The 13,535-nt window shown below is 37.1% G+C and overlaps 1 protein-coding gene across 7 annotated transcripts in view; it reads left to right on the forward strand.

Annotated features, from left to right (window-relative positions):
- Nucleotides 1–13,535, forward strand: part of FHOD3 (formin homology 2 domain containing 3) — a 515,605-nt gene that overhangs the window by 292,895 nt on the left and 209,175 nt on the right. For all 7 annotated transcript variants that reach the window (XM_039327161.1, XM_039327164.1, XM_039327163.1 and 4 more), the window contains one exon: nt 11,211–11,354. In XM_039327161.1, the coding sequence (XP_039183095.1) occupies nt 11,211–11,354 (144 nt within the window). The remainder of the gene's footprint in view (nt 1–11,210; nt 11,355–13,535) is intronic.

Below are 13,535 nucleotides of genomic sequence, written 5' to 3' on the forward strand. Positions count from 1 at the left end.
CTTACCAAGTGGTCCACTGTTTCATTATTATTATTATTATTATTATTATTATTATTATTATTATTATTACTATTGATGATTATGATGATTATCGTAAAGTCAGCCAGATGTTCAGACTGGATTTGGCATTTTGTCTACCTATCGAATTTTTCCCAATGATCTGGGATAGGCAGATGTGGATGCTTGATGTTATTACAGATATCGTCGCAGGATGGAAGCAGTTCCTAGTAAGGCCGCCTTTTGCAATTGACTGATGGCAAATTTGTCAATGCCAATGGTGTTCAAGTGGTGCTCCAGTTGTTTTGGGATTGCACCCAAGGTGCCTATTACTATTGGTACTACCTTTGCTTGCTTTTGCCACAGTCTTTCTATTTCTGTTTGTAGGTCTTTGTATTTTGTTATCTTCTCCAGTTCTTTCTCATCTATTCTGCTGTCTCCAGGCACTGCCACGTCCACTATCCAGACTTTTTTGACTTTCTTATCGACAATTGTTAAGTCTGAGTGTTATGTTGCAAGTGTTTGTTTGAATTCTGAAGTCCTAGGGCAGTATAATTTTATCATTTTCTATGACTTTCTCTATTTTATGATCCCACCAGTTTTTGCTTACAGGCAAATGATATTTTTTGCAGATCTTCCAATGCACCATTGTTGCTACTTTGTCATGCCGCTGCTTGTAGTCAGTCTGTGCAATCTTCTTGCAACAGCTTACCAGGTGGTCCATTGTTTCTTCAGCGTCTTTGCATAGGCAGCACTTATTATCTGTTGCTGTCTTCTCAATTTTGACTTTATATGCATTTGTCCTTAAGGCTTGATCTTGCACAGCCAGAATCAGTCCCTCAGTCTCCTTCTTCAATTTTCCTGCTCTTAGCCACTGCCAGATCTTGTTATTATCTGCTTTCCCAGCTGTTTTTTTTTTTTAATGTACTGGCCATATAATGCTTTGTCTTCCCATGCCCCTATTCTGTTCTTCATTTGGTCTTTCTTGTAGGCCAGTTTTGTCTCTCCAGTAGTCAGTAAGCCTTCCTGATATACTAATTTCAGTGCATCTTCATCACTGTCCTTCAGATATTCTTCCAAAGCCATTTCTTCTTCTTCAACCATCTGATGTACTTGCAGCATTCCACGCCCACTTATTTGCCTTGGTAGATAAAGTCTGTCAATGTCACTGCGTGGATTAAGGGCATGATTCATTGTCATTATTTTTCTGGTCTTCCTATCCATTGCTTTTAGTTCTGCTTGAGTCCAGTCCACTATTCCAGCTGTGTACCTAATGACTAAAATTGCCCAGGTGTTGATTGCCTTTATGGTATTTCCTCCATTGAGTTTGGACTTTAAGATCTTCTTCACTCTCTTGATGTATTCACCTCTAATCTTTTTCTTGATTTCAGTGTGCTTGATATTATCAGCTTGAAGGATACCCTAGTATTTGTAGTAATCTTCCTCATCCAGACTCTTAATGTTATTTTCGTGGGTCATCTTGATTCCTTCAGTTTTCACTATTTTTCCTTGTTTGATAGTAAGTGTGGCACATTTGTCCAAGCCAAACTCCATTGCAATATCTTGGCTATATATAATGGACAGTGTTGAGCAGCGATTCTATTTCAGATGATGTTTTTCCATACAGCTTCAGATCATCCATGTAAAGGAGATGGGATAGTCTGGTAGATGTTTTTGATGTTTGATAGCCATGTCCTGAGTTATTCTGTATTGTTGACAGAGGAAACAGTGCAATAACAAATAGTAATGATGATAATGAATCTCCTTGAAATATTTCTCTTTTAATATTAACCTTTTCCTGTCTCTCACCATTGATCTGCAACTGTGTCTTCCATTGTGCCATCGATCTTTGCACAAATTTTCTCTCTAGTGTTAATCTGTCCATTTCTGCACATTCTAGGATTTTCCTAATTATAATCTCAACAGATGATAACTTTTCATTTTTCCAGTATTGGGCAAATACTATTCTCATAGCTGTCAATATATATAATATTAAATACTCATTCTCTTTCCCGTAATTAGATCCTAGTATTCCTAACAAAAACAATTCTGGCCTAAGTTCTATCTGTCTTTTCCAGCCATGTATGAATCTTAAACCAAAATTTCTTTGCACTAGGATATACCCACCAGATATGATAATAGGTACCTGGCTTTTGTTTACATTTCCAACAGTTATTTGAAACATTTTTAAACATTTTCGCTAACCTTACTAGTGTCATGTGCCATCTATAAAACATTTTATATAGAATTCCAGAGAATAGCTAGAAGAGATAAGAATGCCCTCTTAAATGAACAGTGCAAAGAAATAGAAGAAAACAATAGAATAGGGAGAACCAGAGATCTCTTCAAGAAAATTGGAGATATGAAGGGAACGTTTTATGCAAAGATGGGCATGATAAAATGGCAGGGATGTAACAGAGGCAGAAGAGATTAAGAAGAGGTTGCAAAATTACACAGAAGAAGTATACAAGAACAAGCTTAACGTCCCTGATAGCCACAATGGGGTGGTCATTGACCTTGAGCCAGACATCCTAGAATGTGAAGTGAAATGGGCCTTAGGAAAGCTGAGCAATAACAAAACTAGTGGAGGTGACAGTATTCCAGCTGAGCTATTCAAAATCTTAAAAAACAATGCAGTAAAAGTGCTACTCTCAATTTGCCAGCAAATTTGGAAAACTCAACAGTGGCCACAGGATTGGAAAAGGTCAGTTTACATTCCAATTCCAAAGAAAGGCAATGCCAAAGAATGTTCAAACTATCACACCATTGCACTCATTTCACATGCTAGTAAAGTTATGCTTAAAATCCTACAATCTAGACTCCAGCAGTATGTGGATCGAGAACTACCAGAAGTACAGGCAGAATTACGAAGAGGCAGAGCAACTAGAGATCAAATTGCCAACATATGCTGGATCATGGAGAAAGCTAGGGAGTTCCAGAAAAATATCTTACTTCTGCTTCATTGATTATGCTAAAGCCTTTGATTGTGTGGATCATAACAAATTGTGGCAAGTTCTTAAAGAGATGGGAATACCAGACCATCTTATTTGTCTCTTGAGAAACCTATATGCGGGTCAAGAAGCAACAGTGAGAACTTGACACGGAACCACTGACTGGTACAAAATTGGGAAAGGGGTCCAGCAAGGCTATATTCTGTTGCCCTGCCTATTTAACTTATATGCAGAGCACATCATGAAAAAAGCAGGGATAGATGAATCAAAAGTTGGAATTAAGATTGCCGGGAGAAATATCAACAATCTAAGATATGCAGATGATACCACTCTAATGGCAGAAAGTGAAGAGGAACTAAAGAGCCTCTTGATGTGGGTGAAGAAGGAAAGTGCAAAAGTTGGCTTGAAACTGAACATTAAGAAAACCAAGATCATGGCATCCGGCCCTCTCAATTCCTGGCAAATAGATGGGGAAGAAATGGAGATAGTGACAGATTTTATCTTCCTGGGCTCCAAGATCACCTCAGATGGGGACTGCAGCCAAGAAATTAAAAGATGCTTGCTCCTGGAGAGGAAAGCTATGGCAAATCCAGACAGCATACTGAAAAGCAGAGACATCACCTTGCCAACAAAAGTACATAAAGTCAAGGCCATTGTTTTTTCAGTTGCAATGTATGGCTGTGAAAGTTGGACCATAAGAAAGGCTGAGCGCCAAAGAATTGAGTCTTTTGAACTATGGTGCTGCAGAAGACTCCTGCAAGTCCCCTGGGCTGCAAGGCGATCAAACTGGTCAGTCCTAGAGAACATCAACCCTGACTGCTCTTTAGAAGGCCAGATTCTGAAGTTGAAATTCAAGTACTTTGGCCACCTAATGAGAAGGAAGGACTCACTGGAGAAGAACCTAATGCTGGGAAAGATTGAAGGCAATAGAAGAAGGGGACGAGAGAATGAGGTGGCTGGATGGAGTCAGTGAAGCAGTAGGCGTGAACTTAAATGGACTCCAGAAGATGGTAGAGGACAGGAAGGCTTGGAGGAACATTGTCCATGGGGTCGTGATGGGTTGGACACGACCTCGCAGCCACCAACAAGTACAGATGCTTTATAGTCCCTAAAGTACTTCTGACCATTGTAAAATATTGTGTCACCCCATCCCCCAAGGTTATATGACTAAATTTCAGATGCTTGGCACTTGGCTTGCCTTTAAAACTATTTGTAGCAGCGTGTGGTCAGTTTATATTTTGCTGGTTTCTAGCAAAAAACCCCACTCATTTGGGTTTATATTTCCAATCTAATTCCTTAAATCTATTTGTCACCTCTACTGTATATACATCAGGGATATGATTTAGTTCATACTTGAGTGGCCTAGTGTTTTTCCCTATTTTCTTCCATTTAAGCCTAAATTTTGCAATGAGAAGCTCATGATCTGAGCCACAGTCAGCTCCTGGTCTTGTTTTTAATAGTATACCTGATGGTCCTCTGAGTCACCCTTTCCTGTCCATTTTAGTTCACTGATTCCTAAGATGTCGATGTTCAGTCTTGTCATCTCTTGTTTGACTACATCTAGCTTGCCTTGATTCATGGATCTTACATTCCAAGTTCCTATGGAGAAAAGATCTTTACAGCATCGGACTTTCCTTTCACCACCAGATGCATCCGCAGCTGAACGTCCTTTCAGCTTTGGCCCAGTCGCTTCACTCTTTCTGGCGCTACTAGTACTAGCCCTCTGCTCTTCCCCAATAGCATATTGGACACCTTCCGACTTGAGGGAGTCATCTTCCAGCATCATATCTTTTTGCCTTTTGATACTGTCCATGGGGTTTTCATGGCAAAGATACTGGAGTGGGTTGCCATTTCCTTCTTCGGTGGATCACATTTTGTCAGAACTCTCTGCTATGATCTGTCCATCTTGGGTGGCCCTGCACGACATAGCTCATAGCTTCATTGACTTATGCAAGCCGCTTCACCATGATGGCAGTAATCCATGAAAGAGTTCAAATGGTTGGTCATAAATTAATCATAAATTGGGGACTACCTGTATACTAGCGTTCAGTGTTACAGAGAACCAAATTCCTATATTGGTTAAGGATCAGGCTAGAATCCAGGAGACTGTGAGTTCTGGTTCTGCCTTTGATATAAAGCCAGCTGGTTGACCTTTTGCAAGTTTATCTGTCAGCCCTAGGAAGAAGGCAATGGCAAACCACTTCCAAAATCTTGCCAAGGAAACTTCAGGGACTTGTCCAGGCAGTGCCAGGTGTCAACATTAACTTAAAGGCATACCCCTCAAAAAAGCAGTAATACAGCACACTCACCATAGATGAAGCAATGATAAACTTTGAGGCCGAATGGCCATGATCTAGCTTTCTCGACATTCCATCAGCATCTGTGATTGGCATCTCTAGACCCACAATGAACCACGTATCCTTGTAGAGTACTTCTCAGTACTTCACCGTTTTTGTTCCAGATTCCTTTTATGATTCCTTTTCTTATTGTATGTTGGTTCCTAAATTTTTCATGTCCCATTTTGCCTAAACCCTATTCCCCTTTCTTGATGAGCCCACAAAAGTAATCTGAGAACTTGAGTTATCTGTAAGTCCATTTCTCACTCTACTTTCAGGCATCTTCAAACTTGGCAACTTTAAGACTTGTGGACATCAACTCCCAGAATTCCCCAGCTAACATGGCTGACTGAGGAATTTTGGGAGTTGAAATTCATAAGTCTTAAAGTTGCCAAGTTTGGAGATCCCTGCTCTAATTAAGTTTCAACTTTAAAATACTTTTTCTAACCATGCTTTCCTCTGCTTTTTATACTTTGCATTTTACTCTTTATTTTGGTGTTTAAATAATATTTTAATTTCAAAATCAGATCATTATAAAAATTGCCCTGCAATTTTTATTTATAGAGAAAATGAATTTTGGAGATAAGTTTTTATATGCTCTCAAGGCTATATATCAACAACAGTCTACTCAAATTATTATTAATGGGGGATTGACAGAGACTTTTAATATTGAAAAGGGTACAAGACAAGGATGTCCATTATCCCCATTGTTATTTGTTTTAACAATGGAGATTTTGTTAATTCAGATTCGAGAGTCAACTGTACTTAAGGGAATAAAAATAAACAAGAATGAGTATAGATTGAGAGCTTTTGCGGATGATTTGGTTTTAACTTTATTACAACCGACTCAATTGGTTAGTCATTTGTTGGAACTTATAACTCAATATGGGAAAGTCTCTGGTTTTAAAGTAAATAATAATAATAATAAAATATTATCTAAGAATATGACTAAGAGAGAAAATGAAATTTTAGTTAAACTTACAGGTTTTCAGATAGTGAAAAAAGTTAAATATTTGGGAGTATATATAACTGCTTCTAATGAAAAATTATATAAGAACAATTATGAATTATTATGGACAAAAATACAAAAGGATTTAAATGATTGGAAAAAAATTACAACTGTTGTTGTTGGGGAGAATTTCAGCTGTAAAAATGAATGTTCTACCAAAGTTTCTTTTTTTGTTTCAAATGATACCCATTTTAAAAAAAGATTCTAATTTGTATGAGTGGCAGAAGGGTATCAATAAATTTATATGGGCTGGGTGAAGTTTAAGATTTTGCAAGATGCTCGAGAAAGAGGAGGGCTTAAGGCACCTAATTTGAAATTATATTATGATGCAGCCACACTAACTTTGATAAGTGATTGGCTTAATCTAACAAACAAAAATATTCTTTCTCTTGAAGAGTGGGATTTATTATATGGTTGGCATGCGTATTTAATTTTCAATAAGAAAGTAGATCGAGCTTTTAAATCGCATATTTTAAGAAATGCCTTACTTCGAGTTTGGAAGAAGTATTATTACAGGTTAAATTACAAAATACTTATTTGAGGGATTCCTGGACATGCAATTGAGGGGATTTCTAAGGGGATGAATTTTGAAAAAATTCTGTATAAAGAATTACTTATTTGGTCAGGTACTGAGTGGCAATTAAACTCTTTAGATGTATTAAGGCAAGAAAATATTTTACAGTCATGGTTCCAGTATTTACAAATAGTGGATAGGTGGACTTTAGATAAGAAAGTAGGAATAACATTAGGAGATGAAAATTTGGTAATTCAGATTAAAGATCAGAATCAGGCTCACATAAAAATAATTTATAATGCATTAATAGAATTGGATTCGGAAACGGAATTGGTTAAAGATTGTATAGTTAAATGGGCTCAGATTATCCAGGAACTGATTCCATTGGATTTATGGGAGATAATTTGGATCAGAAATGTTAAATTTACACAGGCTCAAAATTTAAGGGAAAATTTTTACAAATGTTTTAGAGGTGGCATTTGGATCCTAAAAAGTTGTCTTGTATGTATCCTAATTTACAGCCTAAATGTTGGAGATGCGGTAGTTCTGACGCTACTTATGTTCACGTTTGGTGGACTTGTAAAAATATTAAGGCTTTTTGGATTATGATTTGGTGGAACATTCAAAATATTTTTAAAAGGAAGATAAAGTTTACTCCTCAACTATTTTTACTAGGGATTTTTGAGGATTTTGATGTTAAAGAAACTATTTTAATGTTGAATTTAATAACAGCAGCAAAGCTATTGGTAGGTCAATATTGGAAGAAAGATTCGTTGCCTACTATAGAAGAATGGACACTTAAGGTTTCTAATTTAGCAGAAATGGCTAAAATTTCTGCTTATTTAAAGGATCATACTCAAGAAAGATATATTATGGTATGGAGAAGATGGATAGATTATATTCAGATTAAATATGAAACTAAAAAGTTCCATTTATTTTATGATTAAATTTTAAATAATAATTATTATTAATAGCATTTTATAATGGAAATTATTTAGTTTATTTACTGTTATTATGGTTCTTTATAATAATTGTTTTAAAATGGATTTGTTTATAATATTATGATATTAAGGTTTAAAGGGAGTTAAGGGTTAAGTATGAATTTAGTTATTGTATAATTTGTTAAATTTAATTAGATTTTGTTTAATATGTTTGTAATAACCCTGTACTCGGCTCTGGGAAGTGGGGGGGGGTAGAGGGTGGGGGTGGGTGGGTTTGTGGGTTTAAAATTTTTTTTGTTAATTGTCAATAAAACTTTTTCAATTAAAAAAAATGCCCTACAGGGCAGACCAGACCAGGAAACCAAAACCAAGAGTGCCAATATGACCTTAATTGGAAGGCTGCAATAACAGAATCTTGCAAGCCTGAAACCAATTCCTCCTGCCCTGTCTTTATGTTCTAGAGAAATGGGGAGGATATATTCTAAGATACTTTTTCCACCCCATTTCTGATTTGGACTCAAATTTTGTTTATTAGACAGTTGTCTAGGCAGCTTTCTTTCTCTCATATCCCATTATACATAGTCCTTTCTTTTTGTGTCATGTTTGTTTGATTGTTATAATATTGCAAGGGGAGAATATACTGTTTGCTACTTATAATATAAGTTAGACCAGGGCTTTTCAACCAGTGGTACAGGTACCATCTGTGGTACATTGGCACCTGGCAGGTGGTACGCGACCATCCTAGAAAAGTGGTAGCGGGGGGGGGGAATGAGCTGAACCAATGGCAGCACCACACAAGCCTGAGCAAGAGATGTCTGGAGCTGCAGGGCTGTCAGGGCTCAGCGGAAGCATCAGGATCAGTGCCGCTTTCCAGCTGATCGGCGCTTCTTCGGGGCTGTCAGGGCTCAGTGGAAGCACCAGGATCAGCTCCAGGCTCCAGCTGGAGCCTGGCGCTGATCCTGGCCCTTCTGCTGAGCCCAGAAGAAGTGCCGATCAGCTGGAATGTTGCAGCATCTCCAGGGTCTTGTGATTTACATTCAGATGCTTGGCAACTGATTCATATTTATGATGGTCATAGTGTCCCAGGGTCATGTGAAGTGACCAAAACCTGCTGCAACCACCCAGCAGATGGGTGGAATAAAAACCAAACACCTCCCACCCCAACCCCTCTGCCAGTCCTCAACAGAAATGCTCACAACAATGAAAACCTCAGACAGGAGGAAGAACGCGGCCGGGTGGGCAGGTAGGTGTCTTACTCGCTGTGGCTTGGGGGGCACCTTTTTCAGTGCCATTGTAACTTCAAACAGTCACTAAGCAAACTGTTGTAAGTCGAGGACTATCTGTAATTTATCACTTTTTTCCTTTTTTTTTTGGTCATCAAGTTTTTGACACCTTGCTAGGTGACTGGTGGTATTCGGATATTGCCATATCCTAAAAGTGGTACAATGGGTGAAAAGGTTGAAAAGCCCTGAGCTAAACCCATTTTGCTCTATGAATGAAGCATAGGTAGTTCTCAACTTACGACCATTCATTCAGTAAATATTCAAAAGTATGGCACTGAATGAAAGGAACTTATGACAGTTTTTCGAGTTCCAGATGTTGCAGCATCTCCCCTACAATTCTGGTTCCAATTGCCATCATAAGCTGAAGACTACTTGTATAATTATTTTGTATAAGTATTTTTTGAAATTATGTTTCCCACCTATCAAAGATATCTTATTTTTCAGAGGCATTCACATATCCATTCCCACTGTAAAAATTAGATCAGTTATAGAATTGATCAAATAAATGCAACACAAGATAAGAAAAAGTACTGTAGTTGAGACTCAGGATTTATAACTAAAGCCAGGGAATCATCATATATGGTCTCAGCTAAAATAGATTTAGAGGTAAGAATATAATAGGCTAAGCCAGTGATGGCAAACCTTTTAGAGACCGAATGCTCAACCCTCCTGCCCCGCAGGCCACCCACTGCCTCCATGGCCTGCCGCAGATCGCCCAGGTGGCCCAGCAGCACCATGGTGGTCACGCCCTCTGCCCACACCCCACAGCATCAGCTGCATATGACGGGGCACGAGGGCGGAGTCTTGTCCTCGCTACCAGGCTGCCATGTCCTTGGCTGCGCTGTTCCGTGTGGGCTGCACCCGGGGGAAACTTTCCTCTAGGGGGGCTGCTGGTGAGGAGGGGGATGTATGGGGATGTGGGGCTGGGGTGACGGCCTGCGTGCCCAGAGAGAGGGTTCTGAGTACTGCCTCTGTCATGCGTGCCATAGGTTCGTCACCATTGGGCTAAGCATTAAAAGAATTAATATTATTTACTAAAAATATTATCTGCAAAAATCAATGTTTGACTAAAAAAATCCCTTTTATTTAACAGTAATTGTATTAGCAGGACTTTGGGGGGCAGCTCATGGAAATCTCAATTATTTATACTATTGTGTAATGTTTTGCCCAAAGTCAGAGAGGCATACTGAAACCATTTTTAGATCATTTAGTTTAGAAGTGCAGAGACCTGCACAAAAAAATTGCAAAGTCAAAGGAAAAATAAAATAGACCAATTAGTAAAAGAATATAATTAATTTAATGTAATGTAATTTTAAAAAATATATAGTTAAGAATATTGCATTTAACAATTTTTCCTCCATTTGATCCTAAAAAGTAATCCTTCCCACCACATCTGAAAACATTTCTTTGTTTTTTAAATTTTTATTATGTTTTTTAAAAGTATAAAAAAAACAAAGAAATCAAAGAAAAAAGTTAAAAAGGAAAGGGATAAGGAAAAGCAAAATTGAGGCCTGAAAACAAAAAAGAAAAAAACTATAGAAAAAGATAACTTTTAACTTTTTTCGATAGGATGAAAATTTAAAAACAATGCCCTTTTGAACTACAATAAACCATAGCAAACAAATCTTTTATCACCACCACTATCATAAAAACTCTTAAGTTTAAATTTCATTTTTTTAGTTTCAAATAAAAATAGCAAGAATGGTTTTCAAGTGGAAACCAAATTAAATAGTCATCAAAGCAGTCAATTTTGCCTTATCATCATTAATTTATTTATTAATTCTTCCATTGTTAGTATATGTGATTTCTTCCATCTCTGCACATAGAGAAGCCTTGCTGCTGTTGTCATATATAAAAACAAAGTTACATTTTTTCTATCTGATTGTCAATCAAACCTAAAAGAAAAGCCTGACTTCAATTATACATTCAGTTTAAGAATTCTCTGAGTTAAAATATGTAACTGATTCCAATAAGTCTTAACTTTCTTATATGTTGAAATAACTTTTCTTTATAAGCCTTTGTTCGTACGATTTATATCATCTCATTAACTTTTCATTTTTCAAAATTACCCCAAAAGACATTGATGGCCTTTATCAAGCAATGTATAGGACTAACACTTAAGTCACACTTGATATTCTCTTCAAAACAAAAATTGAAATAATTCTATTTTTACTTTTAGACACTATCTGGTTTGCCAGATCAAGATTCTTTCTATGATGTTATTGACTGTCTAGAAGAGCTTGGGATGGAAATTATTTCCCAGAAGCATCTGAACAAGAAAGGATTAGATTTGGACTTAGTAGAGCAATTCAACATTTATGAGGTAATATAAAATGTCCTTCTCCTTTACAGTTTGGGAATATTTCATAGATGAGTTTGCAGGAAAAGTACATTTGTAGTACTACTTGCCTATTTACTTTTATTCGGAGAGGCAAAGATATGCATATGCACTACAGATGCAGAAACATAGTAGTATATTTTATTGTAAAATGCATTTTTTACTAGGCTGGGATAATACCCAAATGTAAGCAAGCGTATTTATTTAACTGTGTGACTACAGTTGAACTGGGTTAATATTGATAACTGTAATATTGATGCAGTACATTAGTTTTACACTAATAGGAAATAAAAACATACAGCATTAAGAAAAGGATCTGCTTCGAAGTATTCCACATGCATGATTATTATTCAGAATGATGCATTAATTATATAGTAAGTTCTTTTATCACTTTATATTAATGATATTTCCCACTAGACTTCCAGCTTTGTTTCCCATCTTTCTTTATAAAGAGCATATTCTTTATAAAGAGCATATTATTAGCACTATCCAAGATCTCTGTCTCTTCTTCCTTGAACCAGTCATCTCTTCTTTGAGTTGGCCCATGTGGGAGTGCTCAAGGAGCAGTTATTCAGTGCCATTCCACCTTCCTTTTCTTCCCTCATTGCAGCACTGGATATATCAGATAGTAACTCATAGGATAGAAGCATCACTCTGGAGGTTAATGTTGCCCCATTATTTAAGAGGAGGGGGAGACTACAGGATTCATGAAGTGGGATAAAATGTGACTTCCCATATTCCCTGTCCCACAACTCTTTGCACAGCTTTTCTCTTGGAGTAAGAGACAAATTACAGCAACTTTATGAGGACATGGGGCACATTGGCTTCTTTGATGATTGATTATGTATGAAATCAGCTTTTATACATTTGCAAAAATCAAGCAAAGAAGAAGTAATGTGAAACAATCAGTGATAAACTATTTAAGGAAGGTCCATTATTGGGTTTAGCTTCTTTGCTTATGCTGTCAATATAAATGATAATAGTGTTGATAGTACACATCCCTGTTTTATTACGGCTATTTCTGTGAAGGGTTCCAATGTTTGTTGGTTTGTTGTAACTACACTTCTGCAATTGCTGTATAAACTTTTGCATGCTTTAATAAGATGTTTACTTACTCTATATTTGGTCAATGTTCTCTATAGCAATTTCCTATCAGCTCTATCAAATTCTTTCTCTTGGTCTAGAAATGCAATAAAGAGATCCTTCTGTATTCTCTATTCTTTTCTATTAATTGTTTAAGCACAAAAATTGCATCTATGCAGCTTCTATTTGTTCTAAAACCTATCTGCTCTTTTGCTAGTTGTAGTTTTTTAATTGGTCTTAATTTGATTTCTGTTATCTTGATGTACATTTTCCCTACATCAGGTGTCTACAATCCCCATACCACAGTCCAGTACTGGGCTGCGACCCATTGAGAACCAGGTCGCACAAGCAGCGCACAAGCACTCGAAGCTGCATTTTCACAAATAGCACACAAAACCATCCCCTTCCTCCCCCACCAGTCCACAAAGCCAAAAAGGTTGGGGACCGCTACCCTACATGACACAAGAATGAGATGCCTCAATTCTGTGTGCATTCTCATTTGCTCCCTTTGTTTTTCCACAGTGGTATTATTGCTTTATGCCAATCAGTAAGTCCATTAGTTGTGTTCATGCTGTGTTAAAGATTCTATGTAGTCATCTGACCCTGTGATTTAAATTACTGCTGTTGATAGCCTATCTATTCATGATGCTTTGTAGTTTGGTGACTTTTTAACAACTCTTGCTACTTTATCAATCAGTATTTCTGGCTTTAGCTCTATCATTTTGTGGTCTTGTGTTGCTTCTTCATGATACTGTCCTAGTGGGTTGAGGAGCTCTTTGAAGTATTTCTCCATCTTTCTATGATTTCTGATGGTTCTGTTAGTGGCCTTCCCTTCATGTTATAATTCTCCTTTCTTTTCCATATACTTTTGACTACTCTAAAAAACATTCTGCAGGCTAATGTCTATGTTTTTCCAAAGCCCTCTCAGGATTTTTGTTGTGCCTTCTTGATTATCTTGTTGGTATCTGTGAAATCTATAATTTATATAATCTTCTTTTCCTGATTTTATACAACATTATATAACTTTTTTCCCACCTTTACTGCTTCTTTAACCTCTTCACACCACCATGCACTGTATTTGGT

Source organism: Crotalus tigris, unplaced genomic scaffold (assembly GCF_016545835.1).
Source record: "Crotalus tigris isolate CLP2741 ecotype Arizona unplaced genomic scaffold, ASM1654583v1 scf7180000024351.1097467, whole genome shotgun sequence".
In the NCBI taxonomy this organism is placed as follows: domain Eukaryota; kingdom Metazoa; phylum Chordata; class Lepidosauria; order Squamata; family Viperidae; genus Crotalus; species Crotalus tigris.